We start from the raw sequence: 25,258 nt of genomic DNA, 5'->3' as shown, positions 1-25,258 counted from the left end.
TTCACATAACCAAGCAGAAAAGCGTTTTCTGTGTGCAATCCACTATTGTAGTACTAGGGTGTTGTACCTTGTTAGCCATTATTATTACAACACCCTAGTACTACAGACGTACAATCCACTATTGGAAACCTAAAAAAGTTTCGATTTCACCCAGGTATTTGCTTCTTGCTATGCTGAAACAGTGTGTTATGGTGGCCTGTGTTCCCTCCTCAAATCTTTGGGGCTCAGTGGGGATAGAAAAATGGGAATGGTGTTATTTACTTCACGGCACATGAAAGAGTAAACATATTCATAAAGCACAAGAAAATATCAGTTTGTCTGTGTTTCTGGTGTGGGGAACAGCCCGGACACAGACAGGTAGACATGTTGGTTTCACCACACACACGTTTATTTACAGTTCTTTAATACAAAGAAGTGCATGGACCCAGTGCCTCAGCACCAATCACCCCTTCCAGTCCTGGCTGGACAACAATGCCGTTTAGTCTTCAGACCGCCTCCACTCGTCTCCTCTGAGCTCCGTCCTCTTCCACCTGACTCTCGCCCTTGAATCGAGGGAGGCGGCCCCTTTTATGCACCCCCGGATGGGCTCCAGGTGCTTCCTGAGGAGCCTCTGCCGACACACCCCCGTGTGGCGGAAGCACCAGCTGTGTAGCCGGAAGCCCTCCGGGTGTCCCTGCTCCTCTCCTATCCCCCCAGCACTTCCTGGTGTGGCGGAAGTGCTGAGGTCCAGGGCTCTTCAGGCACCGGGGCGCCCCCTGGCGGTGACCATGGTCCCCTATAGGATTGAGCTTCTAAGCTCTGCACCCGTGGCCCCCAGTGCAACCAGGGCGGTCGCCCCCTGGTGGTCTGGAGGAGGCATAAGCCCTCCTCCGGTCCTCCTGGGCGTCCCGGCTGGGTACCACCCCCAGCTGTGTGCCACACTGGACATTTTCATGCAGAGGCTTAGGATTTAGTAGTAAGTGATAGTCAATGAAATGTGCAATTTTTCAAACAAAAGAAAAAGTAACACATTACATTCTATAATTAGCAACTATATAATATGTTTAGTTCATTTTTTTATTTTGTAAGTAATGTGTAATGTAAGTTACTTTTAAAGGTAATGGTCCAGATCTAATTCTGCAGATCCAGATCATCTGGATGACTTTGATTTATGTAGGGACGATTCTAGTTTGGTGCAAGCACAATTCCTTCATGTCGTCAGTTCGCACACTTCTTGATAGCCCGGGATTTTTCGGGTGATTTTCTATGTAATAAACTTAAGTTATAACGTAATGAAAATTGTATAATTAAGATCTGGACCACCCGATACATTGCACTTTTTAATACATTATTGCCAGTTCTTCACAGTGAATTTACTTGTCTCTTTTCATAGGTGGAAGCAAGACTTAAAGAAATAACGAGCCCATCATTTCATGCTTCTCTCATTAGTTTGGCATGCGGTGTAAGCAAACATGCTAACTGTACCCATGGTGCATTCCACTCAGTTAAAGGGCTAATTAAGGTCATCAGTTTGAAAACTTAAGTAAACAGCTGGGCCTTTTTAGGCCTGTCCTGAACAGGATACATCTGAGTGACTGGCCCTAGTCATCAAAGTCAAGTTCTCAGTAGATTCTTGAGGCATGTAATTTCTTAGGCTGTGGAGCGCCATCTCACAAGAGTCGCTCGCTCATTGTTGTTCAAACTGAGAAGGGTCGAGACTGCAGTCAGTCTTTCCAGGAGTAGTTATCCTACCAAAATTACTTAAAAAACAATGTCTGCTTTTCTTTTTAAAGTCGCAAAGAACCACAAAACAACATTTAAAGGTCTGCAGCCCTATCTCTGTTTGATTGGGTAGGGTAAAAACTCCACCATCAGAGAGATCCTAGTGGAAAAATGGAATTCATAATGGTGTACCAAGGTGGAAATTGCCTAGAGAACAGGGTTCCATGCCAGAAAAATGTGGGTGATCTTCAGGAGTTACAGATTAATTGGACGTGAAACTAATGGCTGCAGAAACGCTAATACCACCTTCTAGAAACAAGCTTATTCCAGTGCCCAAACACAAGTGGCATGTTGGTGTTGACTGTTTGATGCAGAAGGACCAGGATCAGTTGCCATCATTGTAAGGAAATACACATTCTGCTTTACATTAGGAAATTCTTCAAAAACAGAAATAGGCAAGGTCTTCCACCACTGAGCTGAGACTGAGACAAAGAAGGTCAGTGCAGCAGGATGGTAACCTGAAAGCCCCAAAAATGAACATCAGAATGATTGAAGAAATTTAAGGGTTTGGCTTCTATTCCAAGCCTAATGGTTTTTGCAAGACCCTGAAGCAAGTAGATAATGCTTCAAACCTCTGAAGCGTCATTACATTCTGCAATGAAGAGTGGAGCCAGCGCTCTGTCTGAATGAAGATCTCACTACTATGGTGGAGTAACAATTACTTGGTCCAAAGAGCCAATTATGTTTTCATATTGGGTATTTAATGTCACATACATCTTTTGATACATATTATTTGCATGTGTATTTACTCAGCGCTCCTTTTTATCTAACGGTAGGTTTTGGATAGCAATATTCACTGTGAAAATGTAGAAAATCAGAGCATCGGAGCATTGTGTCTACATCACTTATTTAAAAACGTTTCCGTACTCTGAAATAAGTAAATGATTTTGTTCTGTCAGGAGTTGTTCCTGCCGTGCGCCTTGAGGATTGCCGGGATAGGCAAAAGCTTCCAAGTGACTCTGCTCTGTATAAGCGGTTTTGGAAAATGGATGCTTTAGTTGCAGGCATTCTGGGATGTTTGCATGTGGGTGTGTATTTGGTGCTGAGGTGGAGGCGTTACTGCCATCAGCTGGTGTATTTGCTTGTATGCATAAAAGTGTGTCGGGAGAGGGTTTGCAGTGGGCTTGAATGGGGTAGACTCTAAATTGCAGGTGAATTTAGGGAAGTCATGTTTGGTTGAATTGGATTGCATGAGCATAATGGTCTGCTCCAGCTGCTAACATGACTAACTCAATGCCTCTCTTGCCCCCACAGTCACAACCTGATGCACATGTGCTGGCAGTATAACCCGAAGATGAGGCCCACTTTCTTGGAGATCATTGAGATGCTCAAGGATGACCTGCATCCCAGCTATCAGGAAGTGTCTTTCTTCTACAGTGAGGAGAACAAGGCTCCAGAAAGCGAGGAATTAGACATAGACTTTGAGAACATGGAGAGCATTCCCCTGGACCCCTCGTCATCCTCACAGAGGAACGATAGTTTGGGAAAGGACAACGGACCCTCAGTGGGGCTGCGGGGAAATTATGAGGAGCACGTGCCTTATGCACATATGAACGGTGGCAAGAAGAATGGCCGCATTTTATCCCTGCCCAGGTCGGGCCCCTCTTAACATCCCCTGCTGCTCCTGGGGGCCATGTTTCTATTGATTTCTTTCTGAAAAAAAAAAAGCCCTTGGGCTGATCTCAGGACAGGACTGTGCCTCTCGAATGGGCGCTGCAAGATGCAGGAAAGAGAAAGAGAAGGGCTCACAAACCATTCTTCACCTCTCTTTCTTCTTTATTTTCCTTGTTGCCAAGTGTTCTGAATCATAGCCACCAAGATGGGGAGGCAGAGCTGGTGGCACCCAGATTTCCTTACAGTTACGCCACCATAGTTAAAAGGAATGACTGCTGCTGAGCTCCACAATGCCATGGCTGAAGGATTTACATTTCACACACACAGATAGGACAGTTCCACTGATTGACCAATAGCTGCTGTTCTAAGCACATCTTCTAGATTTTGTACATAGTGGATATGTGACTGGGGAGTTGCTTTGGGGATTATGAATCCTGAAAACCGCAGGGGAGCCCGCCTGTAGATGGATAGCCTTGTGGAGTGACACAGTGCGGGATTGCCTCACGTTGGTGACGTGAGCCCACTTGTATTCTTCCCTTTTGAAGGAGGAGGCCGGGCACAATTCTAGGTGCCCCAGCTTTATGGTGAGCACTGGGGAGGGAGATGACGGGCAAATGGGTTGGTAGGCCTCCTCTCAATTATAGCATTGCTGTCTCTGGCTAACTTAAAATTTGTGCAGATTCACTAGTGGACGCCTGTACTGGGAGGGTGGTGGAGAGATGGGTGTCGTTAGAGTGGGGAAAGGATGGCAGCAAGGTGCCATTTTTCGGGCTGCTTGGCTGAAAAGCAGACAATTTAACAGTCAATGTAATTTTTTGAAAGGTTCAGCAGGCACACGTGTGTCCACAGCTCAGATGCAGTGCCGTTTCTGTCCCTTCTTCATGAGGAATCTGGCAGCAGTGGATTCCTGTTTGAGCAGCGGCGGTGACGTTGAGGCCACCATTACACAATCGCTACCAGTTTTTTTGGATTTTTTTTTTTATCTTCTCTGTAAATATTGTGAAATAATTTTATTGTCCAGCACAGAGTTTTAAGGCAAAGAAAAACGCTGTTTGTTAGTTAATGTCCTTCGTGACTTACACTACAGTAGCAGAAAAAAAAAAATTGAATTCTCACAATTTTTTGTAATTTAGAAGAAAATCTTATATTTGAAATGAAAAGCAGACGTTAATATTTTATTTATTTTTAATATACTAGAAATCACTGTACAAACCCAGCTTTCATATCTAGAACACGTGCTTTTTTTATTGATTGCAGGGCGGAACGGCGGGGTGCAGGAGATGCTCGTCTGTTCTGCACAGTCTACCTCAGCGTGTTTTTTAGGAGAGGTGTGTGCTTGTGTGCGTGTGTGTGTGTAGATACATCTCCAGATGTATTACAGTGTTTTTGAGTCCAAGCAGCCAGTCTCGATGCCAGTTCCCCCAACCTCCTCTAGTTGCCCTATGTCTGGGCCAATGGGGCCGCAGGTCCTAATTTGCTGCTGTCCTGTGCGTTCAGCCTTTGCAGATTGTGGGCGCCATTTATAAAGCAGGAGTGCTGCTCCAACTCCTGGGCTGTCTCGTATTAAACAGGTGCCATGTTCGATGTACTGGGTACAGAAAATGGGCCAGCACCTCCTCTCATCTGTTGGCCTGACGCATCCCAGCATCTTACCACAGTGTTCTTTTGAAGTGAAATGGAGCCAAAGGGTCCGCTCAGACACTGCTGTGCTTCCTGAGGAGCAGGCAAGTGATGAGCCCACATGGCATTTGTACTGGCAGCACCCTCACATGGCCAAACTGTATTTTTGTAGCCAGATGTTCGTCGACAGACATGGAATGGCTTGGGGAGGCACAAAGTAGCTCCTCTCTTTGCGGAGAAGGTGAGTTTTTTTCAGTATTGTAGGGCTGCAGTCCATGTGGCGTGCCCACCTTACCCTGACACAGATGGGATAGTTTGGCTGCTCTGCAGATTGAGGATAGCAGGTTACCAAGACCTCTGCAGCAGGTGTTTGATACTCGAGGTGGTACCCCGGAGAAGGCAGGTATGAAAGATCATCCAAAGCGCCTGAGAGACATCATTGCTTTGCCAGCCACAGGCTGAGAGACGACTTGTGTCCAAGTGATGACACTGACTGGACCCCAGTTATGCGGTGTTGTCTCTCAGTGTCCTGTCTTTCTCAGAGTGTCAGGGAGGTGGGTTTGGGGGAGGACTGGATTTGGTCAAGATTTGGCTTCATAATGCTTAAGATATTATGGGATAGATGAGTTTCACAGCTCCATCTGGAAACAGGTGTGCAGGTCCCTGTATTTAGGGTGAAAGCTCATTACTGTTGCTCATCCCATTCCCTGTCCTGTTGTTTTGTTTTTTTTTCCCCTCTCTTCTTAATTGCTGCTTCTCTTTCCCACAATGCTGTGCAGTCCCACAGGATACCTCTTGTTTAATTGTAAAAAAAATAATAAAATAATATTAAAGATCAAATGTGCCATGATTTATTGAAGCTTGACAATTTATTTTTTCAACTTTTCTCAAGCAGAGCCAAGCAGTGACATGTACAAATGTTAAAATATGAAAATAAAAATTGCTGTGTGTAAATTATTCAATAATTAACTGTTTATATTAAAATTATGAATAAAATTGTAAGAGTATTTTAGTGGGTGTGTGTTTTGGTTTTTGTCCAACCCCCATGGTTTTTCTTCCTTAATTTGTGCTCAAATTCAGTCCTGGAGGGCAGCAGTGGCTTCAGGCCGGGCAGGGTAGGCTGTTCCATTATGGCAGAGATCTGTTTTTGGGAGCAGGTTACTAATTTTCATTCATTTCAATTATTTTTCTCTTCCACTTGCTTCCAGTTGTTGTATATGTTCATCATGATTCTCTATTAATAATAGTATGGATGGTGAGCCACTGACTGCTTCATGTCTCATCTTTAAGAAACTGAGAAGCGGTTTAAAATAGAATGAAGTTGTTCACAATTTAAGAAAGATCTTTTTAAACACCATTTTGGTTGTAAAATGGAGAAGAATCAATCAAAATGTTAACAGATGGACTACCGAGAAGCATCCAACTGCAGAACCGCAGCACCATAAATCACGGTAGGTATGCACCCTCAGTTTCATAGTGGAAGTGATGTTGCTGCGTGTCAATACTACACACTAATCCACAAGTTTGACTTCCACTCTGGAACTGCTGGCCTAGTCCTGCTGTGGCTCTGCAGTTGCATATTATTGGGTCTACCCTCCATCTTACTTTAGCTATACAGCATGTATTACCACTGCTGAAATGAATATTTTCCCAAACCTCTAATATCTTTTCCACACTATCACTATATTTTATAAATGATATACATATACAGTAGATCTACATTTATAGAGATATCTATATTGTCACACTAGGGTCTAAGAATTGCACAGAAACACAGCAGATTGTAGAGACAGGAACTTTATTCAAACATATTAAAACAAACATGTCTTTCAGAAGTAAAACGAGCTCCGTATGTAGACAGAGGCAAGGAGGTAATCTGTATTTGCTCCTATTGTATCTGCGTTTAAGAGGGGGTTTCGGAGGAGCAACCACGTCTTTTAGAGGTTTGCACAGCCCCTTTCTTCACAATATCTCTCATATATATCTCTCATATATATATATATATATATATATATATATATATATATATATACACACACACACTAGACCTTAAGCTAGAACAGTAGTGCATAAACATTAGTAGGAACAGTCTATATTAAATGGCAAGGACCTTGACCTCATTCAGTTTCTTGTCTTAATTTTTTTTTGTCAATAATATTTTTGCAAGAAGCATAAAGTAAAAAAATAATAAAAATAAAATAGAAACGTATATGACAACACAGTAAGTATAATTAATATTGTCTTAGTGTAAAAATTTGTAACAATCTGTAAGACACAATATCTGAAGAAGATATTTAGGAAAAATTTTCTATTTTTTTACCCCATGAAATTTTTCTATAAAATTTCATTATAGACAACATTTCTTGTAAATATTCTGTCTGAGTTTGTCTTGTTCAGGACCATCTAGAACCTTGACAACCACATCTGGAAAACTTCTAACTCTTGATAATGCAACATATAACTGACCGTGGCTGAGTACTGCTTCTGGCAAATAAATGGCAACTTTTTCTAAGGTTTGCTCTTCTGAGTCTTTCTCTTTTAGCGTTTTTCTGACGCTCTTTTTCTTCAATCAATCTATTTGCTCATATTTTTCTTTGTCTTTCAGCCTTTCTTTTGTTGATGTTTACTTCTTGAGCTGACTGTTCTTCCAGGAGATGTTGCTTAATATCCGTAATATTTTCTCTTACAGTAATACTGACTTGTATGTGGCTGTAATATGCGTCACAGTATTGTGTGCCTTTAATTTTCTCTGACAGTAATACTGGCTTTGATGTCCATAATATGACTTTTAATTTTCTGTCACAACGGTGGGCAATCAGTGACATGCAGTTAATAATCGTGCCTGTGTCGTCTCCCCAGCAAGTATTTTAATCTGTGCTGGCGTGTAGCTGATTATTGTATGTGTGGCGTCTCCCCAGCAACGGATTTCATGTGCGCGGCCGCGACTACCCAATCAGCACTCTCCCCAGCAATGATGTCCTTTATTTCTTATCATGCGCTACCACGGCTAGGCCATTCACTGTGTGCCCAGCTTCCAGTGTGTGTGTGTGTGTGTGTGTGTCCACGGTGCCGTGCACATGGACGGGGCACAGTGCGATGTGCGTCGCGGCCCCACACATGCGCACTTCACCAGAAGACATACACACACGGACACCTGGACGCACACAGGGCTTTTATTAAAGAGGATATATATATACAGGTATATATAAACTGCTCAAAAAAATTAAAGGAACACTTTGAAAACACATCAGATCTCAATGGGAAAAAGAGAAATCCTCCGGGATATCTATACTGATATAGACTGGGTAATGTGTTAGGAACGAAAGGATGCCACATCGTTTGATGGAAATGAAAATGATCAACCTACAGAGCCCTGAATTCAAAGACGCCCCAAAAATCAGAGTGAAAAAATTATGTGGCAGGCTAGTCCATTTTGCCAAAATTTAATTGCAACAACTCAAAATTGTACGCAGCACTTTGTATGGCCCCTGTGTTCTTGTATACATGCCTGACAACATCGGTGCATGCTTCTAATGAGATGACAGATGGTGTTGTGGGGGATCTCCTCCCAGATCTGGACCAGGGCATCACTGAGCTCCTGGACAGTCTGAGGTGCAACCTGGTGGCATTGGATGGACCAAAACATAATGTCCTAGATGTGTTCTATTGGATTTAGGTCAGGAAAGTGTGGTGGACAGTCAATGGTATCAATTCCTTCATCCTCCAGGAACTGCCTGCATACTCTCACCACATGAGGCCAGGAATTGTCGTGCACCAGGAGCCACTGTACCAGCATAGGGTCTGACAATGGGTCCAAGGATTTCATCCTGATACCTAATGGCAGCCAAGGTGCCTTTGTCAAGCCTGTAGCGGTCTGTGTGACCCTCCATGGATATGCCTCCCCAGACAATCATTAACCCACCACCAAACTGCCCATGCTGAATGATGTTACAGGCAGCATAATGTTCTCCATGGCTTCTCCAGACCCTTTCACTTCTGTCACGTGCTCAGGGTGAACCTGCTCTCATCTGTAAAAGCACAGGGCACCAGTGGTGCATCTGCCAATTCTGGTATTCTATGGCGAATGCCAATCGAGCTGCATGCTGCTGGGCAGTGAGCTCAGGGCCCATTAGAGGACATGGGGCCCTTGGGTCACCCTCATGAAGTCTTTCTGGTTGTTTGGTCAGAGACATTCACACCAGTGGCCTGCTGGAGGTCATTTTGTAGGGCTCTGGCAGTGCTCATCCTGTTCCTCCTTGCCCAAAGGAGCAGATACTGGTCCTGCTGATGGGTTATGGACCTTCTATGGCCCTCTCCAGCTCTCCTAGAGTAACTGCTTGTCTCCTAGAATCTCCTCCATGCCCTTGAGACTGTGCTGTGAGACACAGCAAACCTTCTGGCAATGACACGTATTGATGTGCCATCCTGGAGAAGTTGGACTACCTGTGCAACCTCTGTAGGGTCCAGGTATCACCTCATGCTACCAGTAGTGGCACTGACTGTAGCCAAATGCAAAACTAGTGAAGAAACAGTCAGAAAAGATGAGGAGGGAAAAATGTCAGTGGCCTCCACCTGTTAAACCATTCCTGTTTTGGGGGTCATCTCATTGTTGCCCCTCTAGTGCATCTGTTGTTAATTTCATTAACACCACAGCAGCTGAAACTGATTAACAATCCCCTCTGCTACTTAACTGACCAGATTAATATCCCATAAGTTTCATTGACTTTATGCTATACTCTGATTAAAAAGTGTTCCTTTAATTCTTTTGAGCAGTATACATATGTATATAAAAATGTAAAGTCTACGTATGTTCCAGCATCACAACCAAACGGCTGGAGCGATTTTCATGAAATTTGGTACACATGTTCCTCATTGGTTGACTAAAAATACTGTAGGGTGAAATCAGCCGTAACCCACCCCCTTCTGGGTAGGGTGGGATGTGATCTTGCGGTCTTGTATGCATGTTAACATCCAGTTGACACTCAGAATGACCACCAGAGGGCGAAATGGAGGTTACTGCCAGCATTCTTTGTTTGAGCGCCGCATCCCTGTTGGTTTTGAAATTAAATAAAGTTCTACGCGTTGAAATGTGTGTGTCTGTCCGGCCCGGAAGTGAGACATAGAGGCAGGGTAAGGGCTCCAGCTCCGAGGATACGCAAGCAAGGCCAGTACACCAGCAAAAGATAACCTCCTAAGAAAGACAGTCGCTTAGCTGCTAAAGCACAAACAATGCGAGCACTTCAGCAACGTGAATCCTTCTAGCAGAGAGATGCCCAGAGTAGTTCTGACGATTTACATACTTTCTAGGATTGGCTTACACAGTTAGTATATACCAGGCTACTGCCAGCATTCTTTATTTTTGAGCAGCACCACACCCCTGTTGCTTTTCAAATTAAATACAGTTGGTCAGTTCCGAGCGTCAACTAGATGATAACATACATACAACACCGCAAGACAAGCACATTAGTGAGTCTTTATCTATCCATCCATTATCCAACTCGCTATATCCTTACTACAGGGTCATGGTGGTTTGCTGGAGCCAATCCCAGCCAACACAGGGTGCAAGGCAGGAAACAAACCCCGGGCAGGGCGCCAGCCCACTACATAAAACCCATGCAGACATGGGGATAACATGCAAACTCCACGCAGGGAGGACCCGGGAAGCAAACCCAGGTTTATTGATTGTTAGTTTATTTTTAAAGTTTTGTTTTTTTTAATTATGTTTTTCTCAAACAATTAAAAAAAACTATTTTCCTCCCGGGCAACGCTGGGTATTTCAGCTAGTGTATGTGTATGTGTATGTGTGTATATATATATATATATATATATATATATATATATATATATATATATACATACACACACACACACACAGTACAGGCCAAAAGTTTGGACACACCTTCTCATTCAATGTGTTTTCTTTATTTTCATGGTAGATTCTCACTGAAGGCATCAAAACTATGAATGAACACATGTGGAGTTATGTACTTAACAAAAAAAAGGTGAAATAACTGAAAACATGTTTTATATTCTAGTTTCTTCAAAATAGCCACCCTTTGCTCTGATTACTGCTTTGCACACTCTTGGCATTCTCTCGATGAGCTTCCCATTTCAGGTGACTGCTGTACATCAAGCATGTGTGCGGCATCGGGTACTTCATTTAAAAATGCTCTGTTTAAGAAATCTGAATTCCAGTTAGTCATAGGCCCTCCACCGATAACAACAGCACATCCATCACTGCATTTTTCCATGACTTAAGCTGGAATCTGCTGTCTTTTGTGCCACCACAAGCCTCTGTGATGTTGTAAAATGTTTTTAGCTTCTTTGGTCTTAACCACAAGCTTCTGTGAATTCTGTGTAAAAATGGTTAAGTCCGAGTGTCTCTCAGGATAAATTTTTATGATCCTTGACAAGCCCGAATAATGCTCAGAAAAGTATTCTTCTGCCATCGAGTGGATAAAATGCTGCAAAGAACAAAAATCATGAATATTTCTATATGTTTTGTCACTCTGTGGTAACTCATCAGTGTCCCTGAATGCCTTTAACAAAAACACACAATGGCGCGTGTGTATATGAGAAGCTGTAAAGGCTGTTTTAGAACAAACTGAAGTTGAATCAAGCAATAGTGATTAACAATGTGAATTGGTCATCAGATATTGACACTGATCCATATGGCACTGTATGACCGAACGGGTGACTTATCTACCTGGAAAAAAAGACAAATGATTGTGATCAAGTAGAAGGACAAGAAAGACGCTTGCCCCCTAACCACCGTTCACAATGCAGTAACTGTCATTCAAGTCTGGAGAAATGTGAAAGCCATTAAGCCTTGCGCTGTAGTAGACTGCAATAACACAAGGGGTGCGTCAGCTGTGCAGATCAGTCACTGACATTCTATCCTCTCATACCCAATCAACAGAAAAAATATTATAAGAAAAGTGCACACAAAAATGCTCCTGTACTCTCCTGATTGTGAAGGATGTATGTTAAATCTGCATCAGCACAGCAGTAGACTATAGACACGTCTTTCCTAATGTATTTACGTTTTGATATTTACATTGTAAAAGATGACAAGGACAAAAGAAAAAGAGCTGGGGGTGACACCACGGCCATGTATATAATAAAGCAATTAAATAAGGTTTTCCAGCAAAGAAATAATATCCCTTAGGACCCGAGTCTCCGATTAGACTGACCAAGATGTCTACACTTCTAGCTAAATGCCGGAGGGAGGAATAGAACAGGCATTAGTGTACACTGCCACCTGGCGGATCAGAGTTGAATTACCACCACCAGAGCCTTTAAGCTCTCCCCAATGTGCACGTGTGTGACAACATGTTTCTGTTACACACGGTAACATATTTTTTTGTTGAAAAGTTTTACCGAGGGAAACGTAACACTAAAGAGGCCGTGAAGCTTATTTTGTGAGCTTTACTGATGCATGTATTTACATTTTACAACCACTGTTATTTATTAATATGACTCACAGTCACAAAAATATTTAATCAACAAAAAAGTGTAAATGATGCTTTGATAAAGTGACTGGAAAATGTAAAATGGTCAGACTTTCAGATGAGTGAACTCAGCCCCCTGAATGTTAGGCCATGTATTTGCTGTGTTAATCGTATTGTAACGTTTTTGCAAATAAAGACAACAAAAAAGGACTTAAAAAAATGATAGCTAAAAGATAAATTCAGTATTGTTCTAATCCAAGTTACTTTGTCACAAATACAGGGTGGTCCAGATCATCTGGATGACTTTGATTTATGCGGGAACGATTCCAGTTCGACGTGAAGACGATTCGCACACTTTTCGATGGTACAGGATTTTTCGGGTGATTTTCTATGTAATAAACTTAATGAAAATTGCATAATTAGATCTGGACCACCCTAAATCTAAATATTCACTATATTACCAAAAGTATTGGGACCCCCCCCCCAAACCACTGATTTCAGGTGTATAAACAGGAGCATCTGGGCATGTAGACTGAAAGAACGTGTTGCTCTCAGGAGCTCTGTGAATTCAAGCCTGGCACTGTGATATGATGCCACCTGTGCAGTAAGTCCATTTGTGACATTTCCTCGCTACTAAATATTAAACAGTCAGCTGTTAGTGATATTATAACAAAGTGGAAGCATTTGGGAACAACAGCAACTCAGCCACAAAGTGGTAGGCCACATAAAGTCACACAGCTGGGACAGCGCACGCTGAGGTGTGCAGAAGTTGCCATCTTTCTTCAGAGTCAATAACTACAGACCTCCAAAAGCTCAAGAGCAGTGCAGCATAGAGAAAGCTTCAGGGAATGGGTCTCCATGACCGAGCAGCTGCATCCAAGCCTTACATCACCAAGTGCAATACAAAGCATCAGATGCAGTGGTCTAAAGCCCACCGACGCCACGGGACTCTGGAGTGACGAATCACGCAATCCAATGGACGAGTCTGGGTTTGGTGGATGTCAGGAGAACGGTACTTGCCTGGCTGTATTGTGCCAAGTGCAAAGTTTGGTGGAGGGGGGATTATGGTGTGGGGTTGTTTTTCAGGGGTTGGGCTTGGCCCCTTAGTTCCAGTGAAAGAAACTGTTAATCTTTCAGCATACAAAGCCATTTTTCAACAATTTCATGCTCCCAACTTTGTGGAAACAGTTTGGAGATGGCAACATGACTGCTCACCAGTGCACAAAGCAAGGTCTATAAAGAAATGGATGAGCGAGTTTGGTGTGGAGGAACTTGACTGGCCTGCACAGAGCCCTGAGCTCAACCCCATAGAACACCTCTGGGATGAATTAGAGTGGAGACTGTGAGTCAGGCCTTCTCATCCAACATCAGTGCCTGACCTCACAAAAGCTCTGGAAGAATGGTCAGAAATTCCCATAAACACACTCCTGCACCTTGTGGAAAGCCTTCCCAGAAGAGCTGAATCTGTTATAGTTAAAAGGCTGGGCTAACTCCATATTAACACCTATGTATTAAGAATGGGATGTTGTTAAAGTTCATGTGTGTGTAAAGGCAGGCATCCCGATACTTTTGGTAATATAGTGTATGTTAATTTGCCACATGATCTGTGTTCTAAAGTGAAGTATATTTTATAAATTAAAACAATAATAAGTAGCCTGCTATTGCTTTATGTGATGGAGCTGTTTGGTACCAGAGTTCCAATGTGGAAAAAAGCCTTAAAGCTTACTGAATACATTCATTCATCAAACCAAAAATGGCATTGATCTTATCTGGAGATTGCACACATAATGCAAAGCAGTATATCAATGCCATTTTACAAAGAACTAAAAGCAAAAAGTGAACCACTGTTGTGGGGTGCGGTTGTCAGAACTTCATGGCCGCTGCGTATCTTTACCACCAGAAAACGGGACCAAGAATCTGGGATCAAACGTATTAATTCCAGTTTACTTTTGTTGTCACAAGCACGCCTCAGTAGGTGGGAGGCACACTGTCCTAAATTGAAACCTTTGCTACTTCAAAGAGGACGTATTCAATAAGTTTTAAGGCTTTTATCACAATTGGACCCTGGTACCCCTTAGCTTTGTTATAAAACACAAGGGCTGGCTAGTTATTTTTTTAAATTTATAAAATACTCTTCTCTTTAAAATGCAATTTCATGGTGCAAATTAATGTTTACAATGATTGTGAAGAAATAACTTCAGTCTTGAAAATCACTAAACTTATCCTTCTAAAGGTTGGAATCTTAACAAGTGTGTTAACTAAAACAAGGAACAGAAATGATGCTGGACTGGCGATGGCTTTGCTTCAGCAGCAGCAGCAGTTTTTGGCTTTTCATTAACTAGAAAAACCTGCAACACCCAAAAGGCCAGAGTTAAGGGTCCTTGATTTATGCAGTGCCTTCATGTGGCCCTTTGGTCTGCAAATGCATCCATTCCTTGTCCTCCATGCTGCTAATGCTCAGACAGGCTGCTGTCACCTATGACCCTAAACTGGATGAGCTGCTCCAGATAATGGATGATGGCCAAGCCTCTTACCAGCTCAGGAGCACAGGCTGACTCAGTGATTTTATTCAGGGTCACAGGTGGGATTTGGGCCAGCCGTTAATATTTATAAAGTCTGAGTGCTGGCCAGTTAAGGGGCCAGAGACTACACAGTGTGCCAGTGGCTTCTGAACTGACAGCCTCATGCTTTATGGTCCTGGGTGTGTATAACAAGACTGCTCTGCCCTTTCAAGGTCTTGCTTAATTGAATTCTGCGTTCCTATGATTGGACATACTTAAGTGACCACAAGGTGGCAATGTGCTGCTTTATTTTAGTCTAACACAGCTAGCTGCTTGTGAATCGTCCAGCATTTGCAGTACTGCTCTGCCAGACAGACAGAATATCTCCTCACAGTTACTTCAAGCCCAGTTCCTTAATGAAGTGTTATGTTTGTGCAAATTCGGTTGATCATGAGCTGTGGTGCAATGTGGAGCTCAGGGCACCACGGTTCAGCTGTATGTTGGGACTAACTGGCAGCTTTTGTAATGGAGGCTTCTATTAACTGAGTTTTTTTTTTCGCAAGTGTGCAGTGCAGGATGGCAGAACTGAAACATTTGATGCATTGGGGCTGGATTACTTGAGTTAGGCAGACAAAGACAGCAGTGGAAACGATGGGGAAAACTATCAAGATGGAAGCCAGCTAGCACTTTGAACTGAAAAAGTGGGAACAAGTAAGGAGAACGCCAGCTTAGCTGATTTGTGTCTGCTGTTGTATATAATATGAAAACTTTTACTTGTTAGATGTTTGTCCATCCATTTTGCAATCCTGCTCATCCAGAGCGGGAATGCAAGGAAACTGAAGCCCATCCTGGCAAGCATTGGGCACAGGGCAGGAACGATACCTGGACAGGACGCCAGTCTATTGCAGGGTAAACAAGCACACTAAAGCCAATTTAGTACCACCAGTCCACCTAACCTACATGTCTGTGGGAGGAAACCCATGCAGACATGGGCAAAACATGCAATACCCACGCAGGGAACACCCAAAACACAAACCTCAGTCTCCTTATTACGAGACAGCAGTTCTTTTACTGCACCGCCATGCAGCTCAGTTGATTAAGGATGCTGGCACAGCAAGCCATGTTTCCGCCCATTCTCTTACTTACATGGTGTGATGGACAGCCGGCAGCTCATCCCGGCCGCTAGATGACGTCTTCCCTGCAGCATGGAGGTGCCCTGGATTCCCGCAGGGCACCATGGGAGATGGAGTTCGGCTTCACAGCCCTGCTGGGTGCCATGGGTGCCATCGTGTGACGCTGCAAGGAATGCAGAATGTCAGGTTAAGCTAAAAGCCTTTCTGAGCAGATGAGTTTTAAGTTGTTTTTTTAAAGAATGAATGGAGTCAGCCAATCTCAATAATTTTGGGAGGTGTAGAGCTGAAGGCCCTGTCACCCAAAGAGTGCAGGTTAGTGTGGGATACAACAAGATGGCCACAATCAGGGGACCTTAGTGGGTGAAGAGTAACACAGGGTTGGAGAAGGTCACTGATGTAGTCCGGTGTAAGGCCGTTTAAAGCTTTGTCAGTTAATAACAGAATTTTATATTCAATCCTGTAAGACACAGAGACCCAGTGAAGGCGAAGCAGGATGGGTATGATGTGCTCGCTGTTGCTGGTCCATGTTAGCAGCAGAGTTTTGAGATAACTGGAGCTGTGGTATAAGATTTGAAGGGGCACCTGCCAGCAGGGAGTTACAATAATCAATGTGGGATGTGATAAAAGCATGGAGAAGTTTCTCTGCATTAGAAAAGGAAAGGAATGAGCGAACATGTGATATGTTACGGAGGTGAAAGTAGGAAAATGTGTTATAATGGTTTATGGGTGTGGAGTAAGAAAGGGAGGAATGAAAAATGACGCCAAGATTCCTAGCATTAGAAGGTCTGATGAGATCACCGTCAAGAGTGATTGAAAAGGAGCTCATTTTCTTAAGTTGTGCTTTAGTACCAACTAGCAAAATACCCGCACTTCGCAGCGGAGAAGTAGTGTGTTAAAGAAGTTATGAAAAAGAAAAGGGAACATTTTAAAAATAACGTAACATGATTGTCAATGTAATTGTTTTGTGTCTGTTATGAGTGTTGCTGTCATCAAGGATTTGATTATCATTATTTGTTTCAATCAGGTTCGTATTTGGAGGATGTGTTGTGTTCAAGTTACATTCCGTGTTTGTCAACCGTTGTAAAGATAACAGGTTTCATTCATCAAAGTGTTCACTACCCAAATCGGTACTCGTGAAACTAAGATGTTTAACAGGCACTCCCAGTATTAAGTTTTGGATTTGCCTGCAAATATTTAGCAGCAGCGTGTCTATGAACGAAATTTAAATTTAAGCTTTACACCTTCCTTTCCTATTAATATGTCTACAAAGGCTTGTTCAGATTCAGAGGGTTGTTCCTCTCTTACTGCATCAATAAACAGCTCGTCTTCCTCTTTATCTGAGACATCACACACTGCATGCACGGGTTTACCTTTTCCAGTCCTGCAAACTTTAGTGAAGTGGTTCAATTTACCACATTTTTTTTACACTGTCTTCCTTTAGCTGGACATCGACTTTTTCCACCGTGTGCTTTGTTTCCGCAGTAGCTGCACTTATGAATATGCTGGTATGCGTCAGTCGCTTCATATTCTGTTGCTGCCTTCTCTATTGTGTAATTTGTTTTTTGTTCAGCGCTCTTTGGAGCTCTTTGCTTGTTGTCTGCGTACTGCGTTCACAGTCATTTCACGTGAGCCGCTCGGAGTACATGCATCGAAGGTTCTCAGCTGTGCTTGTGCTATCTAGCGCGATCTTGCGATGTCCACGCCTTTATTTAATGTTAGCTCAGACCCGGCACTTAAAAGTTTCTGTCACACTTTCGCTGAGTTTGTGACAAACACTAGTCTATCCCTGACCATCTCATCTTCATTTGCATAAGCCGCAATTTTAACTCCATTACAAAGTGATGAAAAATCTCGTTTATACCCTGTGTCTTCTCATTAAACTTGTATCTCGCGAATATTGTATTCATCTTAGGCACGACAAACGCCTCAAAACGGTCATAATAAGTTTTCAGTACCTTGGCTTCCTCCTGGGTGAGAGTTCATGTGTTAAAAATGTCTCTTCCTTTTTCCCCAGTCCACAGGAGCAGGTAGCTGCATTTCTCACTCTCGTCTTTGCCTTTTAGCGGGCCAGAAAACATCAGCTCCACGTGCTGTCGGAACTTTTTCCATTCTCTCGGCAGGTTTAGAGAATCCCAGTCAATACGTGGCGAGGGAACTCCAACAAAATCCATGACTGTCCTCTATTCTGACACCATGTCTTGTTTTCACAAATTGTGAAAAATGAAATGATGGCCAGACTTTCTTTTAAAGTATGCAGGGGAACTTTATTTATTACAGCTCTTACATTCACGGCATCCATGCTCTAAATTAACTTCCATAAAAAAAGGTCCCTTTTTCTGGTGCCTTCCTGATGTTAATACATTTCAATAACATATAAATATTACAGTGATCACCTCCATAGACATCTCACCACCCAAATCGCTACTCGGCATTCCCGGTATTAACTTTTTGATTTGTATGCGAATATTTAGCGGCAGCATGTCTATTGGATTGCTGCTGACAGACGGCCTTATATTGGCAGGCACTCAATTACGATGGGTGGCGTGACGATGAGGGACGCAATTCCACCTTACACGGCGACCGAGCTGCAGGCTATGGCCGTATATATGTACGTAAGTAGATTCCAGTTATGACCACTACACGTAGAATTTCGAAATGAAACCTGCCCAACTTTTGTAAGTAAGCTGTAAGGAATTAGTGATGAGTCAGTGAGTGAGTGAGTCAGTCAGTCAGTCAGTGAGGGCTTTGCCTTTTATTAGTATAGATTTGCAGGACTTCAGTTTTGCTGCAGTTTAATTTTGAAGAGTTCTGCTCTTTGTGAGCTAAGAAAGCTCTGATGAAGTTTCACTTTTAACATTGAAATAGAAAAAAATGATAACCTATTCCATAGCTATGAATAATATGGCCAAGTGGAAGCATGTAGATACAGAAGAGCAGAGGGCAGATGACAGAGCCCTGAGGAACTCCTTGTGTGACTGGCACTGAGCTGGATCAGCTGTTGCCAAGACTAACAAACTCTTGCCTGTCAGTCAGATAGGACTTAAACCACTAGAGGGCAATGCCACAGATGTCCAGAATCATCTCCACTCTGGACAGTAGAATGTCGTGTCTGATAGTGTCAAATGCTGCACTGAGGTCTAACAGAATTAATATGCTGGTTTGTCCAGAGTCTGCTGCCAAAAGCAAATCATTGGTTACCTGAAGCAGAGCAGCTTTACAGCTCACAGCACAGCAGAGAAAGTGAGATGGGCGGGGTGGGGTGGTACAGATGAGCAGCAATAGCAAGCAGCAGAAAGAGCATATTAGGAGATATTACAAGATGCCCATGAAGATGCCAGAATTCGGAGCCACATATATATATAACTCCGGGTAATACAGGTGAACGGCCCAGAGAAACAAGCCAGGTGGGAGTAAAATCAGATCATTTCTCAGTCATTAAGTACATATAGATGTAATCAAGAACAATCTAGTATATCCATTATAAACCAGGTGACAGATCATACCCAGCTCCTAGATCGGCACATTGCAAAGAAATGTTCATAAGACTTGTCCTGTGAACCACAGAGAGATTCAGTTGTCCCTCAGGCTGAGAACCCAGTCAAGGCAAAGTCTATAAAAATAAATCCAAATCAGTGCATTTTGAGTGCGATGCATCCATAAACTGTACATACAATAAAGAAGTGCAACTTTAACACAAAGTTGTTAACAGGGAGGAGCGGCAACAGCATATGTGATGTTTGGCTAAAGCTGTTTGGCACCTGCTGCTCCACCAAGAGTAGATAATATTCAGGGTTCAGTGCCTGATCAGGCAGCAATAAATGCCATCTCAGTGCCTACTCACACACTCCCAAGTGGCCAATTAAGAGTCATCCAAACACGCACGTCTTTGGGAGGAAAGTCACGGTTACTGGAGAAAAGCCCACGCCAACAATGGCAAATGAGCAAACTCCACATAGACTGAGATTCAAACCCTGAACTATGGAGCTGAGAGGTCACCATGTATCCCAGTTCAATAGAACATAAACAAAATGAATCACTAGTTAAAAGTACGTTCATTCTTATTTGGTGCAGAAAACTACATAGATGTAATAATGCAAACCAATATAATACGGAGAGTATAAATAATAGTAGTAGATGCTTGTACATGACGTATACACATAGACATGACTCGTTTTTAAAGCATTATTACTTTTTACCATTCTTGCTATTCCCCATCAGCAATTAAGCTAGCAAGCTAAGCATCTAGCTTGAGGTCACACAATGAGTGCTGTTAGTCTCCATTCCCATTAGCAGTACTTGTCAAGTTCCTGCCATATTGCCTTGCGCTTTAAAAGTACATAGAAGATGTGTTAGAGGGAATGCCGCGTTTATGTGCTGCTAGCTTCTGACAAATGCGTTCAGGGATTTTTCAGGTAAGGAAGATGGTTGTGTCGAGGTAAAGCTGTTATACACAATAATCATGGTGATGTGTTGTACGTTGATTAGCACATGTAAGGAAGTAATTCAGGGTAGTCTGACAATAATAACCTACCAAGTGGTCATTTCCAGCTCAGTGCCTGGGTCACTAGGTGGCCACACTCCCTGAGAATGAAGAGGCACAAGTTTAGATGTGAAGGCAGCCATTAAGTTCAATCAGTGTTCATTTGTTTCTCTGGTCTGTGCGTTCAGTAAGCTTTGTACTCATAAATGTAAGCTGCTTCTGAAATGTTACTCTTTCATGTGCAAGACATTCTTTATTTCTACCTACTATTATTATTATTGCGTTGGACTGTTTGCTTTTTCTTTTACACTAGTGAAACACTCAGACCTTCAGCCCTAAAATATAAAGCAAATAAAAACTGAGTTAAAGATGAGGAGCTGTTGATGATTCCCATTTTTTCAAAATAGTTACTTCTTTTATTTCATCGACAAATGATAGTGAATTTTATTACTTCTGGTGCTTCATATAGAGCAGTGATTCCCAAACTCGGTCCTGGGGACCCCTTGTGGCTGCAGGTTTTTGTTCCAACCAAATTCACAATAAGTGATAATAATTGATCACATTTAGTTAGCTGGGCGCCACTACCTAAATGTAGTTGAACATCCAGAACAGATCATGAAGTGGCTTTTCAACAAAGCTCAAGATGAAGGTTCTAGCCCCACTACTTTGTGAGTACTCATGTGGCAGACAGATCTCATGTGACCACAAGGGGGCGCCAGAGAGCCACAAACCCAATACACAGTAAAGCACCAGACGTTTTACAACAAAATAAAAGGATTTTTATTCTTCACAAGCACTTTGCAATCTTCCAATAATCAGCCGTAGTAACAATACAAATAAATTCACCACTTCATCCTCTTCTCCACCTCCTGCAGAGTGTTGCCTGCTGCCTCCTGACTCAATCAAGTGATGTGACTTCATTTTAAACGAGGCCCAGGAATGGCTTCCTGTATTCTGTCCAGGTCATCTAGAGCAGTTCCGGGTTGTGTGGAAACCAGGGCAGTCCCGCCCCTGTTAGCTCCCTTTGATGGTCCTCAAAGACCCCAAAAGGGCTCCGTGTCTGGACTCCAACTCCTATGCCACATGGTGGGTGTCCTGATCAGGTTTAGCTTGGAGGGACACTGCCACCTGTCATGTGGGGGAATGATTTGCTCCCGGCAAGCCCATTCACTGGCTCCTTCGATCATGGCTTACTGCCCAGGCATGAATTCATCCTTTATCCCAGCCAGGATGCCTGCCCCTCCTCACTGGCACTTACACTTGGCATTTTATATATAGAGCGTGAACCCACCAAAAGTTTCTAGCTGCAGCCAGCTCTTGAGTATCACATCATCTGCAGGCAAGCTTTGGCCAACAATGTTAAAATATAGCTAGAGAAGGAAACTCAAAATACAATACAGAAAGGTTGTGCCACATAGGGACTCATTCGTCAGAGGCAGTAAAATTACAAATGAACTCAAAACAACTATTAAAAATGCAAATGAAAAGAAAAAAAAAAAACTACACTTCCTTAAAAGGCTGGCGTCCTTCAATATCTGCAATAAGATGCTGCAGATGTTCTATCAGACGGTTGTGCTGGGGAGGCAGCATAAAGAAGAAGGACGTCTCACACCTGGACAAACTGGTGAGGAAGGCAGGCTCTATTGTAGGCATGAAGCTGGACAGTTTGACATCCATGGCAGAGCGACGGGCACTGAGCAGACTCCTGTCAATCATGGAGAATCCACAGCATCCACTGAACAGGATCATCTCCAGACAGAGGAGCTTCAGCGACAGACTGCTATCACCATCCTGCTCAACTGACAGACTGAGGAGACCCTACACTATGTGACTCTTCAATTCCACCCAGAGGGGTGAACGTTAACATTATACAAAGTTATTGTCTGTTTTTACATGCATTTTTATCACTCTTTAATTTAAGATTGTTCTTTATCAGTATGCTGCTGCTGGATCATGTGAATTTCCCCCTGGGGATTAATAAAATATCTATCTATCTATCTATCTAAAAGCTACCAGTGCTCCTTAAACATGTTTGATCACTACCACCTGCATTTGACTGATGGCAGTGCGGTCCTGTGGCCCTGCATTGTGTCCAGGATAACGTTCTGTTTGCTGGAATCTGTTGCTTATTCACTATTTGCTGGTCATCTGTTGTGGGCTGCACCCTGCCTGCAAACCATGACCATCCAGTGCCCCCCTGCTCAATTTGTCCTGGCGCTGACCTTGCTTTACGTTCGAGTTATGTTCCTGTCATTAAAGGTTTTATTTTTTCACAGGCACAAGCAGATGGAGCATGGCTGTCAAAAGAGTCCTATTTGCAGCATATTTCTATTTTATTAATTAACATTGTGATACTTTTCTGCATACTGTATTTTCAAATGATATAGGTTTTGAAATATTTTGAACTCTGTAGTCAGTGCTGCAATAACAACTCTTAGGGTTTTACTATATACAAGGTTTCTGGACACTTGACTAGTGCACCTATATGAGCTGCTTGGATATCCCAATCCAAAACCACGGATATTTAAAATGGAGTTGCACAACTCTCCCCCACCTTGTGGCTATAGCAGCCTCCACTCTTCTGGAAAGGCTTTCCACAAGAGTTTGGTTGTGTGTCTGTAGAAATGTGTGTTCATTCATCCAAAACTGCATTTGCCAGGTCGGGTACTGATGTTGGATAAGAAAACCAGTCTGCATTCTTATGTATCCCACCAATTGCACGGCCTTTCCTTCTCAATCAGTGTGCAAGACCCCAACTTCTTTAGTTTGGTGTCGCCAACCAATAGTTAAATTTACTTTCAACAATTTAGCTCATTTGGCTCGTAACAAATCACACCTTTCACTCAGTTTAAAGAACAGAAAACGCTCTCTTTACTTGAAACCAAGAAACAGACAACCAAAAATGTGCATGCTTTAACTACGTGCAGCACGAAAAAAAACACAAGAATGATAAGCTATTTACAAAACTATACGTCATCCTTTCAACACTACTGGTGAGCTCACCGTTAGTACCTACACTCACCTAAAGGATTATTAGGAACACCATACTAATACGGTGTTTGACTCCCTTTCGCCTTCAGAACTGCCTTAATTCTACGTGGCATTGATTCAACAAGGTGCTGAAAGCATTCTTTAGAAATGTTGGCCCATATTGATAGGATAGCATCTTGCAGTTGATGGAGATTTGTGGGATGCACATCCAGGGCACGAAGCTCCCGTTCCACCACATCCCAAAGATGCTCTATTGGGTTGAGATCTGGTGACTGTGGGAGCCATTTTAGTACAGTGAACTCATTGTCATGTTCAAGAAACCAATTTGAAATGATTCGAGCTTTGTGACATGGTGCATTATCCTGCTGGAAGTAGCCATCAGAGGATGGGTACATGGTGGTCATGAAGGGATGGACATGGTCAGAAACAATGCTCAGGTAGCCCGTGGCATTTAAACGATGCCCAATTGGCACTAAGGGGCCTAAAGTGTGCCAAGAAAACATCCCCACACCATTACACCACCACCACCAGCCTGCACAGTGGTAACAAGGCATGATGGATCCATGTTCTCATTCTGTTTATGCCAAATTCTGACTCTACCATTTGAATGTCTCAACAGAAATCGAGACTCATCAGACCAGGCAACATTTTTCCAGTCTTCAACTGTCCAATTTTGGTGAGCTCGTGCAAATTGTAGCCTCTTTTTCCTATTTGTAGTGGAGATGAGTGGTACCCGGTGGGGTCTTCTGCTGTTGTAGCCCATCCACTTCAAGGTTGTGCGTGTTGTGGCTTCACAAATGCTTTGCTGCATACCTCGGTTGTAACGAGTGGTTATTTCAGTCAAAGTTGCTCTTCTATCAGCTTGAATCAGTCGGCCCATTCTCCTCTGACCTCTAGTATCAACAAGGCATTTTCGCCCACAGGACTGCCGCATACTGGATGTTTTTCCCTTTTCACACCATTCTTTGTAAACCCTAGAAATGGTTGTGCGTGAAAATCCCAGTAACTGAGCAGATTGTGAAATACTCAGACCGGCCCGTCTGGCACCAACAACCATGCCACGCTCAAAATTGCTTAAATCACCTTTCTTTCCCATTCTGACATTCAGTTTGGAGTTCAGGAGATTGTCTTGACCAGGACCACACCCCGAAATGCATTGAAGCAACTGCCATGTGATTGGTTGATTAGATAATTGCATTAATGAGAAATTGAACAGGTGTTCCTAATAATCCTTTAGGTGAGTGTATATATGCCCTTTTACAGCAATCAGTCTGGCCGTTGGGCGCCCCTAATGTAGCTCGGCTGCGTAGTGGCCAACAAACAAAACAGCACTGGCCCCTTCACTTCAGCTTTACCTCAAGCCACATGAATCAAACTAATAATAATAATAAAAACACACACACTGACCTTGGGTGGATGAACTCTTCCTCCTTGTGTCCCTCCTTTGGCCTTTCGTCTAAACTCACCAGCGGGTTGCACTTGTGTCCTACCGACTTTCTCCTCGTTTATTTCCTGCACACTCCGGTTTTTTTGAATGGCGTTCACTTTCGCCCCAATAAATCGTTTAACAACTTCGGTTTTCTCCCCTTCCCTCTATGCGCACCAGCGTTTTGCCGTACGTTTCTTTTTTTTTTCTACGTTTCAATATATTATAGATTTATCGTCCTCGTCAGCGTTATGCTGCCACTTCTCTTCTACTAGTTTAGC

General features: G+C 43.0%; 1 protein-coding gene across 1 annotated transcript in view; it reads left to right on the top strand.

Annotated features, from left to right (window-relative positions):
- LOC120537652 (insulin receptor-like) overlaps positions 1-5,997 on the top strand; it is a 97,786-nt gene extending 91,789 nt beyond the window's left edge. The window contains exon 21 of the mRNA XM_039766745.1: positions 3,016-5,997. Within this exon, the coding sequence (XP_039622679.1) occupies positions 3,016-3,370 (355 nt within the window). The 3' untranslated portion in view covers positions 3,371-5,997. The remainder of the gene's footprint in view (positions 1-3,015) is intronic.
- The last annotated feature ends 19,261 nt before the right edge of the window (positions 5,998-25,258 follow it).

This window comes from Polypterus senegalus, chromosome 10, assembly GCF_016835505.1.
Source record: "Polypterus senegalus isolate Bchr_013 chromosome 10, ASM1683550v1, whole genome shotgun sequence".
NCBI lineage: Eukaryota > Metazoa > Chordata > Cladistia > Polypteriformes > Polypteridae > Polypterus > Polypterus senegalus.
This window is presented reverse-complemented; position numbering and strand designations above follow the sequence as displayed.